Below are 21202 nucleotides of genomic sequence, written 5' to 3'. Positions count from 1 at the left end.
TTTAGGAGCAGTTTGCATGACAATCATTGAGTTCAACGACCTGGCAGAAGCACAATCTCACACCCGCACTGCTCTGCAACTCAAGTTGTTGACCAACCATTTCATTTCTGAACTCTGGCTTCAGTTGTAGTGGCATCAGAGGCTGAACCACCAAGAAAAAACAGAGGGGCGCGAAGCAGAGTCGCTACCCGTCCCGTCACTTTAACGGCGAGGCTATGATGCACGCGCTGTAATTTTCATTCGCATGATCATCGCATCTGCTCTGGTGTAATGTTGTAATCCTTGTGAGGAGTAGTAGAAAACAGGCCAAGGGATAGGACGATCGGGCCCCTCATGACACGGAAAAGGGGATCAGATGGTGACGAACGGCGGATTGTCGCCGGGGCCAGGTCCAGGCCAGGGTGCGCGACAAGACAAGCCCGGGTTTGGACCTGTCATTGCGAGCCCGTGAATGCGACGCCAGTAGCCTTGGACGCCAGCACGAGCCGCGGCTCAATAATTCGTCCTACCCCGCCCAAAAGATTGCGCCAATCCAATCCGTCCTTGTCGTTGTCGTTGGCAGGGCCGCCCGAAATGAGGCCCTAGAATTTTTAGAATAAATGATTTGTTTACAAAAAAAATATGAATGAATTCAAACACTCCATGAGTTAAAGGTCTACCAAGATAACAAAATGAAAAAAGGGATTGAACCCTGAATTTTGAACGAGCAACTAGCTTAGAAATCTTGGTGTGTGACAACTTAATCAACAAGCCTATTATTTATATTCCCTAGAAAAACTGGATTGATGAATTGATGCATATGCACACCCATATATTCCCTAGAAAAATTAGATTATGAACCGTCTCATATAATTATTCAGATCGGTTATTCAGTTTGAGCACCTCAATCGGTTCATCTCCGTAAGGACAAAATAGTCTAAATTAATTAGGGATTTAGTTTGAGCGCACCTTGTGGATAGATCGGTGATGCCCTCACCTTTTCTCGGCCACCGGCGGCCAACAGAATGGTGGAAAGAATTATCCATGCCGGCAGGGCTGTGGGTCGTTTCTCCGGCAAAGCCGCAACCCTCCGGACGGCGCCGTACTAGAGTCAGTTCATCTCCGTGAGGGCCTTTTCCTTACCCGAGCAGATCGCGCGGAGCTAGATGGATAGTTGCTTGTTTTTTTAGCAGAGCTCGAGATAGATTTATCGATCGACCGGCAGGGTGTGTGGATCGGCACTAAGGGAAAGCCTCATTTCAGGAGTCCAGAGTGCATAGGCCTAATTCTGTTCTTGCTGTGAAAACAGGGCCCAAAACAAAGAATATACTACTAGATGCTGGCCCAAAATCGGGGGCCCTTGGAATTTGGGGGCCCTGTGCGGTCGCACAGCCCGCACAGGCCCCTGGACGGCCCTGGTCGTTGGAGAAGAAGAATACAACACGCTCCGGGAGAGCGAGGGCGTCCTCCGCAACGGCACGGGCGTGTTTAATCTTGTGTGTGGGCATGCAAGGCAATCTTGTGTGTCGTCCGGTTCTCTTCAAACGAATTACGTTAAGATGATTCTTGTTAGGATTATACAACACCGCGTCATAAATAAATCTAACAACGACCATTGATTATTGACATATATAAAGCCACCCAAAAAAAACTCTATAAATTTTCAGAAAAAATGATTTTGGGGTGTGAGGTGTCTAGTCTAGTAGAAAAGAGCCGAGATAGCAACATATCTGATTTATAGCTGGAAAACAAATGTCTACTCTTCTAGGAACATGTACAGGCACATCATGTGTCCCTCAAGTGCTCACTGCATCTTCAATTGGCTCTGGAAATGTGGCAGCAGAATCAGACACAAAGCATTCTTCTGGCTGGCTCTGTATGAAAGAGTTAATACCAAGGGTTTACTTAAATGAAAATCCTTTCACACGGATTCATTTGACTGTGTATGATGCAATGAAAACAGAGGAGAACATCCATCATCTTCTTTGGGTTTGTGCGTTTGCTCAATCTTGCTGGCACTCAAATCTCTCTAAATAAGCACAAAGGAATTTCATTCTTTGATAATGAAGTACTGCTATTACATCAGACCTTTCCCAAACATACAGCCTTAGACATCATCATCATCATGAGCTGCTGGAACATTTGGATGCAGAGAGATGGAAATATTTTCAGAAATGAAGTACCAGGAATTTTATCTTGGAAGCATAGGCTCAAGTGAGATCTCTGTTGGTCAATCATAGGACAAATGCAAAGCAAATAGACTCTCAGTCACTGGATTGCATCCCTAATTTGATTACTTTCTTTCTCTATTTGCTATTTCCCATGTTAGAAAAATTGGAGTTGGTTAGCTGCAGATTTTCATCTGCTTGCATGTATATTTGTACATATTTTTCATTTTAATGGAAAGTACACCATACAACTATTGTTCTACGGTTTCAAGGTAAAAAGAAAAAACCTCTCCAAACCCATCATTCCTTTTGAAAAGAGGGAAAAACCTCGGCCTCTCTAAACCCATTTATCCGGATCCAAAATATCTCAAACTGATTCTATATCCGATTTATAAAATATGGCAACACTGTTTGTCCAGATTATAACTAGGACGATAAATTGGGTATAGTACAATACAACAAAATCTATATCATGATTGTATGACAAATACAAGTAATGCTTCTGATCATAAATACTATAGCCGGATACAAATGCAACTTTAATTCTCAGAGTAGTCATATATATGGCGACATCTACCCATACGACGAGGAGAGCTCAGATCACACTTCTGTAGAATATGTGCCACTGTCGCCCCCGTCCATAATGTTCTGAAATGAAGTCGGAATCGGAGGCAACTCAACGTCAACGGCACCTTCCAGCATGCGTACAACTTTCCCCATTGATGGCCTGTGGATCTCATCATCCTGGATGCACCAGCAAGCAACCCTACAGGCAACATCCAGCTCTTTTTCATTGCCCTCTCCTCCTAGCCGACCATCGAGCAAGCACAAGACATCTCCTTCATTCACTTTAGCTGCAGCATAAAGGGGGAAGTACCGATGATTTCCGTTCCCGGTAGCCCTCCTCCCGGAGATCAATTCGAGGAGCACAACACCAAAGCTGTAGACATCTGCCTTTTGAGTGATAGGCTGACCATACACCCACTCCGGTGCCAGATAGCCGATGGTTCCACGGAGGGTGGTCAGCGCCGTGCTCATGTCCCGTCCGAGAAGCTTGGCCATGCCAAAATCTGCGATTTTGGGACAGAATTCAGCGTCCAGTAGTATGTTCTCGGGCTTGATGTCGCAGTGTATGATGCAGTCCCTGCATTCCTCGTGCAGATAGGAAAGGCCTTTAGCCATACCAATGGCAATGCGACGGCGAAGACTCCAACTCAAAACGCTTGTTCCTGATGAAAAGAGATGAGAATCCAAAGAGCCATTTGGCATGTACTCGTAGACCAGCAGCCTTCTGGCCCCTTCGCTGCAGAATCCAAAAAGGCGCACAAGATTTGTGTGTTGAATCAGCCCAAGAGTTTGTACTTCTGCTCGGAATTGCTTATCTCTGTGCCCGAAGCTTTTAAGCTTCTTCACGGCTACGGCAGTTGGACCTGCAACTGTTCCCCTGAATACACTTCCAAAGCCTCCTTCGCCGAGTTTGTCGGAGAAATTTCTTGTAGCTCTCTTGAGCTGTGTATAAGTGTAAACACCAAGAAAACCTTCCACTTTAGTCTGTCTTGAAGATCTGTTGTACACCCAGAAAACCACCAGCATGACAAGAAGAGCGGCAACTATTGGTCCAATAATCAACATGACATGCTGTATGTGTCCTTGCCGCCTTTTACCATGAGAACCTATACGCATGGAAATCTTGGTGTGGTGAGTGGTACTATTTCCAAAAGTCAAATTAAGCAACACATTATACCATATCTTGCATCCAGAGAGATCATAGGAATATGCGACGCAATAGCATTGGCTCAGACAGGTTGCTTCACAGTCTTCACTAGTTTCTTCGCTTGTATCTTGAGGGTTTGCAGGAAGGCCTTGCAGGTTGTCTAACAAAATAAACGAGTCGGTGGATATGCCATCTTCGCAATCCGAGGGTATTATTCTAGAGCAGCCGCTAACAAATTGCCCAAGCCTCCATTCATCCGGATCACTTGGTCTGAAACCATCAATGCACGTGCATGTTCCTGCGCTTGTGCAAGCACTGAATGCGCCGCAATAGAAAGCACTGATTTTGCAGCTGGAGGGATAGCTCCATAGAGGTTGCCAACCAGTAATCGTCGAATTATTTACCCACCTCAGCAGACTGACCTGCCCCATATGCAGTCTCATGAATTGGAGATCATTTGGGTTCTCTGGATAGTTTAGCCGGACCAAACTGCCTTCTTCGTACGTTACCATCCCGTCCGGAAAGGTACCAAGATGGTCATGCCCATCAATGGACATGACAAATCCCATCTTCCTACTCTGGTCAATCACGAGGGTGCAATGGTAAGGAGGCTTGGATAAAGTAAGCGAGATGTGTGCTCCGGTGGCCATGTTCAATCCCAGCCATGCTCCAGGTAGCAGAGCATCAGCTGGATGATCAAAGCTCTGCCATATGACCTTAGAATGGTTGGTCTGATCCTTCACAACAAAATTCCCAGTGTTAAGGAGAACCGCCACAGAACTGGCTGATCCATTTGTTGCTGAACCCGAGGCCCAGAGAACAGAACCAAGCTCCTCAATGTATAATTCACCTGCGGCAAGGTACAATGTTGTGTTGAGGAAGCTGGTGATAGGGATTCTGTTCCCCAGCCAGAACATAGCTCGGTGGCTGCCTATCAGGTTCTTGTACTGTATGCCCAAGTAGTGCTTCATGGCACCTGGGGATGGGGAGAAGAACCCCAACTCAAATACACCATTTTCGGAGACCAAAAGTTCGCTGCCCGAGATAGATTGGCCAGGAAGAAGGGTATCCATTGGAACTGCAGCCTGACTTGCATCAAATACTAGGAACATGTAGGGGATCAGTGCAGCAAGTAGGACAGAGATAGAAGACTTGCAGTTCATTTCTTCAGTTGTAACCATAATCTATCAGTGAAGCCAGAAGAAGACAAAAGCAAAGAAATGATCAATATATACAGGGTTATGAAGGAAAACTGAAACAAGGGCAGATATTATAATACACACCTCAAGCAAAGAGGCTTCAAGTTGCTCTCATCTCCATGCTATACTCGCTGTTCCTGCATTTCTCCAGTAGTGGTGGTTGGTTTTGTTTACAAATAGGAGAGCAACCTGCTAGTTGATTAGGACAGTTATCTGTCTAAGTGGACAAATCCAAGCAGGGTCAAGCAACCTATTTTGACTGACCAATAATGACAAATGGTAACGATGTGCTTTCACTGATGGTTTTTGCCAAACATTCCACTCAACAAGGCTTTCAGATATGTGCCTTGCTCCAGACCTCCAGTCTGCTCCATACATGGTCCACTCAACAAGTGCTCTTTTTTCATTTTCCGTTCTGTCGTTTTCTTTACATAAGTTGTGTAGTTGATGGGAAGAAATTCAGAGCCTCAGAGAGAAGTAGACATCGTTTCCTCAGGGCGTAAACTTGGTACTGTTCACTCGATCGCCATCGCTGTCCTGGCCGAATACAATCTTCTTTCGTGCAAGGACAAAGTTAGAATTAATTTAGATCACTAATATTGCATGAAAAAGCAAGCATCCCTACAAATGTGATAATCTAGTAGATATACTAGCAACATTATATGACCTGTACAAGGAGAACTCCAGGTACAGACCAGCATCACTGAACAATGACCTACTGAAAATGCTTATACTGTAAATAGACAAATTCATTAACAAGAGTTACAGCTGCACTTAAGTTTCAGAAACAGAACCAAATTGCAATTGCAAACAAATTGGCTTATTCTAAAATTAATTTTATAATAATGCATTTTTTTCAGACTGCACAGCTTAACATAGGAATCCAAAAGGGTTTACATTAGGTTTTTTTCACCACATTTTATGACTGCGCAACCTATCATAGAAGTGTATTAATTCCCGTATCCGGGTGCATGAGGTTCTAGGATTTTGCATCAACGAATGGAAATGAACAGAATATCAAAATGGCCCTCATTTGGTCCATTCATCAGTCATCATTTTCCCTCTTAAGATGAGAGCTTAGTAATATATTCAACGCCACTCCAATTATTTAATGCATAAGCTGGTCAACAGCATGTCCACTCATGGTAAAATTCAATCATTTTTTTCTGCCGTAAGTTCAATCATCCGTACAATATATATTACAGTAGGTGATTAACTTACATACAGGAGAGCAACATGTTGGTTGATAAGGACATTTAGCTGTCTAAGTGGACAAGTCCAAGCACAGTCAAGCAACATATTTTGACAAATGGTAACAAAATGTTTTCGCTAATGTTTTTTGCCAAACATTCCACTCAACAAGGCTTTCAGATTTGTGCCTTGCTCCAGATCCCCAGTCCGCTCCATACATGGTCTGCTCCTATGGGTCTATAAGTCTATTGTTCTTCTTTCTTTTTCCGTTCTTTTCTTTTCTTTTCATGAGTTATATATAGTTGATGGGCAGGAAGTCAGAGCCTCAGAGAGAAATCAAAATTGTCTCCTCAGGGCATAAACATTGTATTACTCACCAGATCGCACCACTGTCCTGGTCAAATACAATCTTCTTTCATGCAGGGACAAGACCAGTGACAAAGTTATAATTAATTTAGAGATAACTAATATTGCATGAAAAAGCAAGCATCCGCGCAAACGTAATGATCTAGTAGATATACTAGCAACATTATATGACCTGTACAAGGAGAACTCCAGGTACAGACCAGCATCACTGAACAATGACCTACTGAAAATGCTTATACTGTAAATAGACAAATTCATTAGCAAGAGTTACAGCTGCACTTAAGTTTCAGAAACAGACCTGGTTCTCTGGATAGAAACAAGAACCAAATTGCAATTGCAGTCAAATTGGATTATTCCAAAATTTATTTTGTAATGCGTTGTTTCAGACTACACAGCCTAACATAGAAATCTAACAGGGTTTACATTGGTCTTCTTCCACCACATTTTATGACTGGACAACCCATCATAGAAGTGTGTTAATTCCACTACCCCGGATGCATGAGTTTTTGGATTTTGCATCAACAAATGAAAATGAACAGAAGATTAAAATGGCCTTCATTCAGTCCATTCATCAGTCATCATTTTCCCTCTTAAGATGAGAGCTTAATGATATGTTCAATGCCACTCCAATTATTAATGCATGAGCTGGCCGATAGCATGTCCACTCATGGTAAAGCAATCAGAAGGAATAGCATACATGCGTAAAATTCAATCATTTTTTTCTCTACCATAAAAATTCAATCATCCATACCATATTTGTAGTAGGTGATTACGTTTTATTCATGGGTAATAACAAGCCTTCCGACTTACTGAAAAGACGTGTGTTGCAAAATGTAGGCGTGTGTTGCCTCCATTTACCAACTTCTTCACCACGACGCCCCTGTATAGATTCACCACCTGCTGAAACGTGTAACTGTATGATATCTTCATACGTCGATAGGAGATGAATGCATTGAAGAATCTGCAAGAAAACTGGAGTATCTTCTTTCTCTAACTTCGTTGAATCCCTACAACAATCCGCAGAGGGGATACGACGTGCATAAAACGAGTTATTTCAGTAGAGAGCTTATACTTTGGAACTGGAAAAAAAAATTAGAACACAGATACTGATCACAACTCAGCAACAAGTGACTAATTCCCTAGCAACCTACGTACTTCAGAAATCAGAATATATAACACTGTTATCACCCTCCATAAGGTTCTGAAACGAAGCTGGAATAGGGGGCATCTCAGTGTCTAGGACACCTTCCAACATGCGAACAACTTGCCCCATTGACGGCCTGTCATTCTCTTCGTCCTGGATGCACCAGCAGGCAACCCTGCAGGTGACATCCAGCTCCTTCACATTAGCATCTCCTTCCAGCCTAGCATCCAGCAGGCACAGAACCTCCCCTTCGCTCACCTGAGCAGCGGCATAGACCGGAAAATATCGATGGTTCCCAAATTTCACCACCTCAGTGCTCCTTCTCCCCGAGATTATCTCGAAGAGCACAATGCCGAAGCTGTACACATCAGCCTTCTTAGTGATCGGCAGCCCGGATATCCACTCCGGCGCAAGATATCCCATGGTTCCTCGGATGGTGGTCAGTGCGGAGTTGAATTCTCGTCCAAGCAGCTTCGCCATACCGAAATCGGCAATCTTGGGGCAGAATTCTGCATCAAGCAGTATGTTCTCAGGTTTGATGTCACAGTGTATGATACAGTCCTCACATTCTTCATGCAGATAGGCGAGACCCTTGGCGATGCCTAATGCAATTTGGTACCGAACATTCCAACTCAACAGACCAGACTTCTCTGCAAAGAGATGACATTCCAAAGAGCCATTTGGCATGTACTCATACACCAGCAACCTTCTTTTCGCTTTGACGCAAAATCCCAAGAGACGAACAAGATTGCTGTGTTGGATCATCCCAAGTGTCTGAACTTCTGTCCTGAATTGCTTCTCTGCTTGCCCGAGGACTTTGAGATCCTTCACAGCGATGGCAGTTGATCCCGGTATTGTTCCCCTGAAAACACTTCCGAATCCTCCCTCGCCGATTTTATCAGAGAAATTCATGGTGGCTTTCTTGATCTGTCCATAAGAGTAGACTGCAAGAGGGCCTTCTACTTCAAACTTACCAGTGCCGAATGAATCCCTCCTGAATCTCCATAGCAGCACCGATATCAGTACCAAAGAAGCAAGGCCTATGAATCCAGTTACCAATAACACTATTCCTCTTGTTTGCAAGCCTTTCTTGTTCCTGAGCTTGGAGCCCATACGGAGGTAGATCTTGGTGTACGGAGGCCTAGCGGCCAAGCTCAGATTGTACAGGTTGTGGTACCATAGCTTGCATCCATGGCCATACGAGTAGGCGATGCAGTAGCATTTGCTCCGGCAAGCCGCCCTGCAGTCTTCGTCGGTTCCGGCCACCTCGTCCTGGGCGTTGTAAGGAAGCCCTTGCAGCTTGTCCAACGGGGCGAAGGAGTCGTCGTGCTCCGTCTGGCCGTCGGACTCGCAGCTCAGCGGGAGAGACCTCGAGCAGCCGGTGACGAAGTACCCAAGCCCCCACTCAATCGGGTACGACGGCGTGAACCCATCCACGCAGCCGCACTTCCCGCTGCCCGTGCAGGCGCCGAAGTCGCCGCAGAAGAACCCGCCGGATTTGCAATCGGAAGGGAAGGACCAGCGAGCGACCCAGCCGCCTGTGCCGTTTGCGGCGGGATCCGGCTCCGACCACCTCATCAGGCTGATTTGCCCCAGATTGAACTGCAAGAACTCAGTACCGTTCGCGGTTTCCGGGTGATTCAGCAGCAGCGAGCTGCCGTTGTCTTGAGAGGACACCATCCAGTCCGGGAAGGTGCCGCCGTTGGCGTGCCCGTCGGTGGTGAGCACGAACCCGTTCCTCCGGGTCGCGTCGACGCTGAGGCTGCCGTTGTGCGAGAAGCTCTTGAACGTCAGCGAGACGTTCTTCCCGGTGTCCTGGTCGAGCCCGAGCCTCGCGCCGGGGAGCATCGCGTCGCCGGGGTAGTCGAAGCTCTGCCACAGGACCAGGGAGGAGTTCCCCTGGTCCCTCACCACCAGGTTGCCGTTGTCGAGGAGGACCGCCATGGCGGCGGACGACACATTGCCGCCCGGCGAAGGCGACCACCAGAGGCTGGCCCCATTCTCCTTGATGTAGAGGCTGTCGCCGAAGATCTCCAGCGACGCGGCGGGCAGGTCGGTGATGACGACCCTGTCCCCGAGCCAGAAGGTGGGGCTGTTCCCCGCCATGTTCCTGAACCGGACCCCCAGGAAGTAGTGGATGCCGGGGCCCGGCGGAAAGAAGCCCAGCTCGAAGCCGCCGCTCTTGGAGACCAGGGTCTCGTTCCCGGAGATGCCCTTGCCGGGGAGGATGGTGTCCGTGGTGGCAGACGCGGCCAACAGGGAACAGTGGAGGAGCAGGAATAACAGCGCCGCCGGTTTGGGTGGGGAGATGCCAAGGCCGAGCGGACGCGCTGCGCCGCCGCCATTGGTGGGCATAACCTCAAGAGGAGCGAACGCGGCACCTCGCCCCACAATCAGTGGCGGCGGCGAACGCGCCGGCAACGCCGATGGCTGCTACTTCAGTTCCAAGAAAAATGTGGGAGGCTTCAGAGTGCAAGCACTTGTTTCTTTGAGAGACGTGTCCAGAGTTGAAACTTGAAACTAGTCGCACTTGTTTTTCCTTTCGCAATTTAGGTTGACTGCTTTGTTTGCGTCGTCAATTATTATTTACAACTTGGTGTAAATGGTCACTTTGGTGCTAGAAATTGCGGTGTACATCGAAGTGATGAAAAAACTTGGCTCAAATGTGCAAATGCGTGGGTATACAAAATCTGCGCTGACTAGGTGCATGGGTCCCACTGTCAACCACTGGACCTGAGAGAGGGGTGCGTGTGGCCTGCTTTTTTTGAAAACTCCCTCAGAATATTTTTTTTTGAAGAAAGATCCATATGGAGGCAGGAAAAAGGGGATGTCAAGACTCGAACACGCGACCAAGGCAAGAGAGCATACCTACGCTACAAGTTAGCTGTTCCACTTACGACATGCTCAATGGATAACTAACCTATATGTATTCAGCAGGTTCTTTTTAGCAACATATATTTAACAGGTACGCATCTGAAGTTTGGATGGCCTGCAGATATTGCGGCCCATTGTGCACTAATTTTTAAAGATATATTTGTAAAATGTAAGTTATAAAAATTATGTTTAAATATTTGTGTGCTATAAATTTTATAAATACAAACCATGATTAGTAAATAAAAAAATTAAATACACATGCATGTACTATATAGATATCTAGTTAATACAGAAATTTTAAATGTACATTAAATAAAAATGTTAATGTGTTATTTTCAAAACAATCATATATTTCTTTTAAAAATACCATGCATCCCAACAAAATTACTTATTTTTAATACGTGTTCATGTATTATTTCAAAACACATCCGTATATTTAAAATAATATTTATGAATTGTAAATATCTTTATATTATTTAGAATGATAAATATTATTTTAAAATTACATTTAAAAATTATTTTTATTATAAAAAATTTTCAATAATTATAATCACATTTGCATAGTTAAATTTTTATAATTAAAAATATACATAAGTCATGAGTAAAAATATACCAGTAAAAACTGTTGATATGGATATTTAATCATGTATATAATATTAAAAATATATATTGTTTTTTAATATAAGTCATTAGTGAAAAATATACACTTGTGCATAATTATAGTTGCTAAGTAAATGTTTGTATTCATCATTTTAAAATTTAAATATAAGCCATGAGTGTATACTTTTTTGTATTCATTAAACATTGTATATAATACACATTTTAAATGTCCGTATTAACTAAATATTTTATATATACACGGGTATATATTTCACTGTTTTTTATTTACAAATTATTGATAACAAAGAAATATTGGAACATAATTTTTATTACTTATGTTTTAAAATATCTTTTAAAATAGCTTGTGCAAAATGGGCTGCAATATCTGCAGCCCACTTAAGGTCCACATGCGTCTTTGCTAAATATTTATAAAGTTGTTATCTTTAGAGAATGAATCAGTATATAGGTTTTACTGGTTAGCCAGTTGTTTTGGTAACATGTGGTCGCGGGATCGAAACCTGGGCGAAATCTTTTTCTTTTAATATTGACAGGCGGGACCCACTGGGCATAGAGAGGAAAAATGGCACGTCCATATGGTCTTTTTTGTCAAAATATATTTTTTGAGGGGATTTTCGAAAAAAACATTCTGCCTGGTTCACGGGCTGACAGCGGACCTCACGCGCCTGGTCAGCACAGATTATGTATACAAAACGGGATATGCACTGTATTTGCACATCCAAGCCAAGTTTTTGCACCACTTCAATGTACACCGCAACTTCTAGCACCAAAGTGACCATTTACGCCAAGTTCTAGCACCGTCGGTGTAATTGACTCTTTTTTAACAGTTTTGTTAAAGCACATCTAGATATGCCACTGAGAGTGTCGGGTGGTTGGTGCGACATATGCCAATGGATGACTTATCATTGTGGGAGCTAATAAAACATCGCGGGTGCCTGGAAACGGGATAAGGCGAAGACATGCACGCCGGCGAATCTTACCCAGTTTCAGGGCTCTCCGTGTAGATAACACCCCTAATACTGCTCTGCGGGGTCTCCGCATGATCACTATCTCGACGGGTAGCTACAGGATGCTCCTTGAACTGTTCGGTGAAAGGATGAAGGAGGGCAAGGCCAGCCCGCTCCTCTTCTCCTTATGATGTCTAAAACTATCCAAAGAGATCTCCCTCTGCATGGGAGACCTGGAGGGTTTATATAGGCCTACCCCCAGCGGTACAATGGTAATCTGACTGGGCATGGGCCTTAGCCGTCTGTGTCTATGCCCACCGGCTTCTTCGCCGACTGGTGGGCCCCGCCGGCTGCCGGTCCTCTGGTCGACAGGCCGGCCCCACCACTCGGGGGCTCTGTCGGGGGCTGGTTACTGTGGCCCCGCCCTTAGTGGCGAGGGCTTCGTCTTGGCAAGCATGGCTACAGTGCCGCCGCCGGGCGGCTTATCAGTGTAGGCTTACCTCGTCTTATCTCCTTAATGGGGCGCCTCCTTCGAGGGAGTGGACTGGCCGGCTACTGGGGAATCGGCCGTACCCCAGGCCGACTGGGGGTGGCCCGGCCGCCTTCGGGTGTCTCCATGACGGATGGGACCCGCCGCCCACGGGTCGTACTGACGGCTCGTCGTGGGTGACATCATGGTCAATATGGCAACAGTGCCGTGCCGAACGGGTGAGGGCCGCCCGGAATTCGAGGGTGGCAGGTTTCGCTGTAGCCACGCCCCGTCTCATCGCCGTTATGTGGGTGCAGATTTTGAGGGCACGATCTGGGCCGCCTGCTGAGGGGGGGGCGGCTTCTTGGAGTCGGCCTTCTTGTGGTCGGCTTCGTGGAGCGGCCCTCTCGGGGCTTTCTTCTTGGAGATTTTTAGGCCTAGGCCGCCTTCGCACAGCCGGCCTGAGGGGCAGTCGGCTGGAGGAAGGCGGCCCCACATCTTGGAAGCTTGAAGGCTCGATCGGCCTATAATTTTTCTGAAGTGCCAAGGGGAGCCGGCTAGACTATCCATGGTCATTTACTCCGTCAGTAGTCCCCGAAGCTGGTTGGGCTCCGAGGCAGAAAAAGGAGTCAAAAAGGTTAAACAGCTTCATGTCTTGAGGAGCCGAAGCCGGCTTTGATTAGGTGCTCCGTCTTCTGGAGGGCGTCGAAATTCGTGGGAAGGAACCAAGCGGCGCGCGAGTTAGGCTGCGGGCTGACCGCCCGCCGCTCGCGCGCCACGCGGCACCCAGTGGCTGGACGGGCCTGCCAGCCCACGCACCACGCGACACCTAGTGGCTGGACGGGCCTGCCAGCCCACGCGCGCGACGGGACGCCGCCGCAGTCCGGGGCCCGCCACTACCGGGCCACGGCCCACGCTCGGATCTTCTGTGGCCTGGGCGGACCGCCACCTCCCTGCGGCGGTTGCCACATGCCGTGGAAGCGCAACAAGCGCAGGACGTGGGAGGAGTGGGCTCAGTTAATCCCACGTTCCCCCCACGCCTCGCCTCCTCGGCTTCGCCGTACGAGGCTTATAAGTAGGGGGAGGAGGGGGAGCGGCAAACGCTCGGACGCTCGCCCTCGCCCCACCCCTTCCGTTTCTTCTTCTTTGTCGCCACAACTCCCCGCCGCCGTTCGGCTCTTCCGCCAACCTCCTTGGCTCGCCGTTGCTTTGCCGCGGCAGGGTCGCGTGTCTCTCCGTCGCCGCATCTTTCTCGTCGCCGCGCCATCCTCATGGCGCTGTCGAGCTCCTGGGACGGCTCCAATGTCCACGACGACCACGTCGACTTTCTCCGCCGGACGCGGCAGCTGCTGGGCGCGGATTACGTGCGGGTCCGTCTCGTGCCGGAGAGGGAGATCTCGCCGGCACCGGAAGAGGACGAGCGGGTAATCTTCTGCTCGCATTGCCTGCGCGGCTTTGGCCTGCCGGCGAGTGGGTTCTTCCGCTCCTTCCTCGAATTCTATCATCTCCAGCCGCATCACCTCACTCCCAACGCGGTGATGCTGCTGTCGGCCTTTGTCACCCTATGCGAGGGTTTTCTTGGCGTCCTCCCCACCCTTGAACTGTGGGGAGAGTTCTTCCAGTGCAAGCTTGGCACTGTTGTTGCGGGCATGCCCGCCCCATGCGGCGCCTTCATCGCCGTGCGGAGGACGGGCGACAACAACCCGTTTCCATCCATCCCGCTGATCCAGTCGGTGAAGCTCTGGCAGAAGTCCTACTTCTACGTGAAGAATATTGCTCCGCAAGGAGACTTCGTCAACCTGCCGGCTTACGTAGCCGGCCCGCCGGTTGGGAGGCAGCCTTCATGGTCTTTCCGGTCCAGGTCATTGTCTCCAGGCGGGGCCGCCTCCGTTGCCCGGCTCGGGGTGATGATCCAGTCGAAGGGTCTGTCCAGGGCCGACCTGGTGGCCGCCTTCGTGGAGCGCCGGGTGCTTCCGCTCCAGGGCCGACCTCACATGATCGGCCAGATGAGCGGCCGCTTCGACCCGTGCCGGCTAAGCACCAAGGAGATGCCTCACGCCGAGGTGTCTTATATGGTGAATTATATTTCCAACTGCAAACTCATCGAGGAGTGGCAGTATGGCAAGGAGCCATACTCTCGCGCCAATCCTCCGCCTATGGTAAGATTCTCTTATTTTTTTCTTTGCTTGTTGCCGAGTTCATGGTGGCCGACTCCTGACCAGCCGGCTTTTCTTTGGCAGAACCCCGCGCTTCTGCCGGCAACCAGGGCTGCGGGGGTGGAACGCCAGTTCCTCCCTGACCGCACGATGGACGATGTTGATGATCCGGACCTGGGGGCGGCCGCCATGGAAGAAGACGTCGCAGGGGAGAGCGGCGAGGTAGGCAGCTCTGGGCTCGGGGCCTCCTTCGAGGATTGGCCGGATGATGCCGAGGCCGAAGTTGTTCCGCGCCATCAGTCGGCGCCCGATCACCAAAGCGCGGGCCCATCCACCGAGCTGGCTCTCCATGGCGGCACGCAGAAACGCCGGGCCGCGTCGACCTACTTTGGCAGTCGGCCCAAGAAGCCCAAGAGTACCGCGGCGGCGACCAAGCGGGATGAGGCGGCCGCGAAGGCGGCCCGCTTCCGCAAGGTGGTGAAGCAGCCGCAGGCGGTCTCAGCGTAAGTGTCGCTGTTCTCATGCCTTTCTTTTTTCTTCTTCTTCGGTTGATGTTTTTCCAAACCTTTTTTCTCAATTTATCAAACAGGGCCCCTCTTTCCCTTGGGCGGGTCCCGGCCGCCTCCATAGTCGGAGCCGTGGGAGGGTCTTCAAGCTCCCGCCGGGTGGATCCCCGCGCCGACCTCCTAGAGGCGACGGAGCGGAAAGCGCGGGAAGTGCGGGAGGAGCGGGAGGCGAAGGAGCGGAGGGCGGTTCGAGAGGCGAAGCAGAAGTCAGCGGAGGCGCGAGCCATCGCGGCCGCCAAGGTCCAGGCGGAGGCCGCAGACGCGGAGAGGGAGGCGGTGGACCAGCAGAACCAGCCTCCGTAGTTCGTCATTCCCCTCCGCGCCGCGGCTCCCGACACCCCTGTGCCCCCGTTGGAGGAGGCCGGCTGCGACCAGCTAGAGATGGAGAGGGAGGTGGCGCCATTGCCGCCGACTGGAGCGGGCCGAGGAAGCTGGCCTGAAGTGCCGCCCGTGCAGCCGGCTGGAGGCGAGCCGGCCATGGGAGGGGATCTTGTGATCTCGTCGCCGCCTCACCGGCTCGCGGGGAAGGCGACTTCAGCACCGGACGTGCAGAAAACCGTGGACGCCGGCTCGTCGGCCCAAGACCTAGAAGCGGCCAGCGATAGCTCGTCCGGGTGGACGCCGGACGGCGGGACAGCCGTGCTGAATGTGGCGACGCAGGACGTCCAGAACCGGTTTCAGGCCCAAGCCACCGCGCTCAAGCAGTACACCCAGGAGTTTCTCACGACGCGATCGGTTATTCGGGTGAGTCCTCCTGCTCTTTGTTGATTGCTTTTGATTTCTTCCATGGGGGCGCGTCAGCGCACCCACTGGGTGTAGTCTCCGAGTTCCGAGCCGGCTGCTGAGCAGGCGGCTTGGAACTTCTTGGAAAGCTTGATTGCCGTCTTGTTCTTACTCGCCTCCCTTGTCTTATCTGCAGGAGTACCACAACCTCCGCGCGGCCGCTTTCAACTCCCAGGCCCAAGAGTTGAATCAGAAGGCCACTGATCTGATCGAGGGCCAGAGTAAGTGCTTCGTTTTTCTTTTAAGTGGGGGCGCGTCAGCGCACCCACTGGGTGTATTCCCCGAGATTTGGGCCGACTACCGAGTAGTCAGGTCGGATCTTTTCCTGACGACTTATTTCTTCATATTTGCAGGGGCCAATGCTGACTTGAAGAGCCAGCTAAGCGGAGCCCAGTCCTTCCTTCGCGCCAAGGAAGACGAGTGCGCCGCCCTGGCCCAGGAGCGTGATCGCCTGGCCAAGAAGCTGGCCGACCAGGAGGAGAGCCACAAGGCGGCACAGGACAGCGAGGCCGCCCTCAAAGCTGAATATGAGACCGAGGCGGCAAATTGGTCCGAGACGAGGCAGGCGCTGAGCCAAGGCTACAGCCGGGTGGAAGACTTTATTGACGGTAGGCCGCCTTCTTCTTTGCTTCTTTGCCTGCCTCCTACTATCTGATTCATTTTTTGACTTTGTGCCACTGCTTTCCTCTTTGTGCAGATTACTTTCCCGACTACGTACTCTGCCGCCGCCACCCAAGCCATCGAGGCCTACCGCGACGCGCGACGGCAGGCGGGGGTCGAGATCGCGCCGGGTGCCAGCCGGTCACTTGAGGAGCAGCTCCTGGGGCTTCAAGCCCGCCTACAGCCGGCCCACTACATGCTCCGCCGTGCTGGCCGCCCTCTGGCCTGGCGAGGTGATTCCGCGCACCCCAAGTCGGACTGCCGACTGGCTGGAGGTCGCAGTCGGCCGCTTCAAGGCTTGGAAGGCGTCAGCGGCCCGGTCTAGCGCAGGGCGGGCACTGGAGTTTGTCCGAGCCTGGTATCCAGGGCTGAACTTAGACCAGCTGAGCACCTGGCGGCAGGAGGCTGACGAGGAGCTGGAGGCGGTGCGGCCGGCTATCGTCCAGCGCGCCTCGGCGATCGCCGAGTACATCGACACCAGCGCCTTTGCCCCTGAGGTGGATGACACCGGCGTCGCTCAGCCGGAGGAGTGGTTCGGGCTGAACCCGGCCGAAGGTGAGGACTCGGCGGAGGAGATTGCCTCCAGTGATGAGGGCAAAGGGGAAGAGGGAGAGGATGATTAAGACGCTGCGCCGGATGGTGAAGCGACCAGCCCGCCTCAGCCCGATTGTGCCTCTACCAACGATGTCGAGACTCGCCAGCCGGTCACTCCTCCAGCCAGCACCGCCGACTCCGCCAACCTGCCCAACTCGCCCGTTGTTCCCCTGGCTTGATCCGCCGTCCTTGCTTTCCTGCTTGTTACTCTTTTGAACAATCTCTAAATTTGCGCAGTTCCACCCACTGGGGGTGTATTCAGACTATGTTGAATGCTGGCCTTTCGAAGGTCTTTTGTGTAAATATTATGCATGTGTTTGGCTTCCGTTTATGTTTGCTTTTTATCCTTTGGCTTTTTCCTTTGCCGCCTTCCCTTGGCTGCCGCCTTCCCAGCCGGACAGCTGCTCTGCAGTCTGTGGCTGGAGAAGGACTTGGTCGTTTTGGGAAGGCAAGTACTCGAGCTTTCTCAGATTGCAGCAAGGTGAACGGGAAGCCGGCCAGCCGACTGCTCTGGTAGCCAGCTGGCGGGGTGGGAGGCCGGCTCGCATTATATAAGTTCGTTGGTCCTTAGCCGTTTTTCGTGTGGGCATCCTTTCCTGCCCTTGGCTCTTGCCAGTCGGACAGTCGATTCTTCAAGCTACGACTTTTGGCAAGAAGGGGCTTGGGTGCCGGCACACTACTTGTCTGACCGCAGGTGGAACTTTAGATATAACTTGAGGCGGCGAGTCCCCGGGCCGACTGGTCAAACCCGGTGCCGGGCGAAGAAAGCAAATGTAGTAACATAATCGTATGCATGATACTCATCATTCATAGATAAAAGAGGGTAGTCCCTGAGTGCTCCTCGGGGCACCCCTTGTCTCGTACTTAGTACAAAGGTAGCGTGCTACGTACTGCTTTTTAACTGTAAAATCTTCGGAGGAGATTGGCGTTCCATGGTCGTTCTGACTCCTTACCGGAATCATCTCTCTTGCGTGCCTTCGGCTTCTGCGCGTCGATTAGGTAGTAGGATTCGTTGCCTAAAGCTCTGCTGATGATGAAGGGGCCCTCCCAAGGGGCCGAGAGCTTGTGCTGGCCGGCTGTTCGCTGGATCAGCCGGAGCACAAGATCGCCCTCTTGGAAAGATCTTGGCTTGACCTTCCGGCTGTGGTAGTGGCGCAGACCCTGCTGATAGATGGCGGACCGACTGAGGGCTAACAGCCGGCCTTCTTCCAGCAGGTCAACACCGTCTTCTCGTGCTTCCTTGGCTTCCGCCTCCGTGTACATGGTGACCCGAGGCGAGTCGAACTCAATGTCAGTTGGGATGATAGCCTCGGCACCATATACAAGGAAGAAAGGGGTGAAGCCGGTTGACTTGTTTGGGGTAGTGCGCAAACTCCAGAGGACGGCCGACAGCTCGTCGAGCCAACAGCCGGCCGAACGCTCCAGTGGCACGACCAGTCGGGGCTTGATGCCGGATAGGATGAGGCTGTTTGCTCGCTCGACCTGGCCATTTGACTGCGGGTGGGCAACAGACGCTAGGTCCAGCCGGATGTCGTGTGTTGCGCAAAAACGTGCCAGTGCTCCCTTTGCAAAATTTGTGCCGTTGTCGGTGATGATGCTATGCGGCACGCCATACCGGGTTGTAATATCTGCGATGAAAGTAACAGTAGTCGGCCCATTCAGCTTCTTGATCGGCTTTGCCTCATTCCACTTGGTAAATTTGTCCACAGCGACGAGCAAATGTGTCATGCCGCCGCGTGCCGTCTTGAATGGGCCCACCATGTCTAGCCCCCAGACGGCAAAGGGCCAGGTGAGGGGGATGGTCTTGAGTGCAGAAGCCGGCAGGTGTTGCTTGGAGCTGAAAACTTGGCACCCTTTGCAGTGTTTGACTAGTTCCTTGGCGTCTTCCAAAGCAGTCGGCCAGAAGAATCCGTGGCGAAAAGCTTTGGCGACGAGTGATCTTGAGGCTGCGTGGTGGCCGCATTCGCCTTGGTGGATGTCCCTGAGGATTGCTATGCCCTTCTCTGGTTTGACGCAACGCTGGAAGACTCCAGTGACGCTGCGCCTAACAAGCTCTCGGCTGACGATTGTGTAGGCTCCGGCTCGGCGTTGAACTTGTCTTGCCGAGATCTCGTCGGTTGGCAGCTCTCTGTTTACTAAGAAGTTGAGGATGGGCTGGGCCCATGATGGAGCTGTGACTTCTTCTATTGTCAGGACTGCCACTGTGATAGGGGCGGGTGGGCCGGGTGGTGAAGAGTTGGAGTCGGAGTCGGTCACCGCCTGTTGTGTTGATGCAGTCCCCGGGCCGGTTGCAGTAGCCCCCGGGCCGAGTTCCGAATTCCCCGGGCCGGGTGCGACTATGGAAGCCCCCGGGCCGCCTGTTGGAGTCCCCGCGCCGCTTGCTTGGTTTCCCAAGTCGGATCCGACTGCGTCGGGGCCAGGCGGCACGAAGATGGAATCAGATTCTGGAGACGGCTTGATAGACGGCTTGAGGAGGCGGTGGAGAGAAACGCCGGCTCGTATAGCTTGCCGGGTGGATCCTACTCGTGGCAGGGCATCTGCTTGCATGTTGTCGGCACATGGTACATGAAGGAACTCACATCCTTCAAAATATCCACTGATTTGCTGGACAAGGAAACGATAGCTCACCATGTTTGCGTCCTTGGCGCACCAGTCACCGGATGACTGTTGGACCACCAAATCCGAGTCGCCATAGCACAGGATCCGGCGGATGCCGAGCTCTTTGGCTAGCCGGAGCCCGTGTATGAGCGCCTCATACTCGGCCACATTGTTGGAGGCGGCAAAATGAATTTGCAATGTATACTTGAGCTTGTCACCCTTGGGAGAGGTGAGGATGATGCCGGCTCCCAAGCCAGTGTGCATCTTGGACCCATCGAAGTGCATCCGCCAGTGAGTGGAGTCGGGGGCCGGTGGCAGGTATTGGGTTTCGGCCCAATCGACGAGGAAGTTGGCCAGTGCCTGGGACTTAATAGCGGTGTGGGGCTGGTAGAAGATCGCGTAGGGGGCCAGCTCAATAGCCCATTTGGCCACCCGGCCGGATGCATCCCGGCTGCCTATGATCTCGGCGAGCGGGGCAGTACACATGACCGTGATGGGGTGCTCTTGAAAATAGGGCTTGAGATTCTTGGCAGCGACGTACACACCGTAGCACATCTTCTGGTAGTGTGGGTAGTTCTGCTTCGAGGTGGATAAGACTTCGCTTAAATAATACACCGACCTCTGGACCGGCTGAGCCCGGCCTTCTTCTGGGCGCTGGACTACGATGACTGTGCTGACCACCCGGCTAGTAGCGGCAATGTAAAGGAGCATGGGCTCCTTTTCAGCCGGTGCCGCCAAGACAGGCGGCGTGGTCAACATCTTCTTTAGCTCGTGGAAGGCTTGGTCCGCCTGGTCGTTCCACTCGAAATGAGTGGACTTCTTCATGAGTCGGTAGAGGGGGAGGGCTTTCTCTCCGAGCCGACTGATGAAGCAGTTTAGGGAAGCCAAGCATCCGGTGAACTTCTGGACATCCCGTAGCTTGGTGGGAATCTCCATTCTCTCTATGGCCTTGATCTTCATCGGGTTGCACTCGATGCCGCGTTTGGAGACCAGGAAGCCTAGGAGCTGGCCGGCTGGTACTCCGAACACGCATTTCTCGGGGTTGAGCTTGATTTGAAATCGGCGCAAGTTTTCAAATGTCTCTCTGAGGTCTTCCAGCAAGGTGCCGCACTTCTCCGTCTTCACCACAATATCGTCTACGTAGACGTGGGCATTTCTGCCGAGCTGCTTGAGGAG

General features: G+C 51.1%; 2 protein-coding genes across 2 annotated transcripts; both read right to left on the bottom strand.

Annotated features, from left to right (window-relative positions):
• Positions 1-2501: 2501 nt before the first annotated feature.
• On the bottom strand, positions 2502-7537 carry LOC125543302 (G-type lectin S-receptor-like serine/threonine-protein kinase At2g19130). The gene is made up of 2 exons (XM_048706607.1): positions 5145-7537; positions 2502-5045 (listed from the first exon to the last, which is right to left on the bottom strand). Exon 2 carries the CDS (start codon positions 5040-5042, stop codon positions 2748-2750), a length of 2295 nt encoding a protein of 764 aa, XP_048562564.1. The 5' UTR covers positions 5043-5045; positions 5145-7537; the 3' UTR covers positions 2502-2747.
• A 132-nt stretch (positions 7538-7669) lies between these two features.
• Positions 7670-10270, bottom strand: LOC125543301 (G-type lectin S-receptor-like serine/threonine-protein kinase At2g19130). Its single transcript, XM_048706606.1, has one exon. It carries the CDS (start codon positions 10114-10116, stop codon positions 7774-7776), a length of 2343 nt encoding a protein of 780 aa, XP_048562563.1. The 5' UTR covers positions 10117-10270; the 3' UTR covers positions 7670-7773.
• Between the last annotated feature and the right edge of the window lie 10932 nt (positions 10271-21202).

The sequence above is a fragment of the Triticum urartu genome, chromosome 3, assembly GCF_003073215.2.
Source record: "Triticum urartu cultivar G1812 chromosome 3, Tu2.1, whole genome shotgun sequence".
Lineage (NCBI taxonomy): Eukaryota > Viridiplantae > Streptophyta > Magnoliopsida > Poales > Poaceae > Triticum > Triticum urartu.
This window is presented reverse-complemented; position numbering and strand designations above follow the sequence as displayed.

What these genes read in the sequence shown, in the direction of transcription:
- LOC125543302 (XM_048706607.1), bottom strand. Translation starts at nt 5,042, where the DNA reads ATGGTTACAACTGAAGAAATGAACTGCAAGTCTTCTATCTCTGTCCTA.
- LOC125543301 (XM_048706606.1), bottom strand. Translation starts at nt 10,116, where the DNA reads ATGCCCACCAATGGCGGCGGCGCAGCGCGTCCGCTCGGCCTTGGCATC.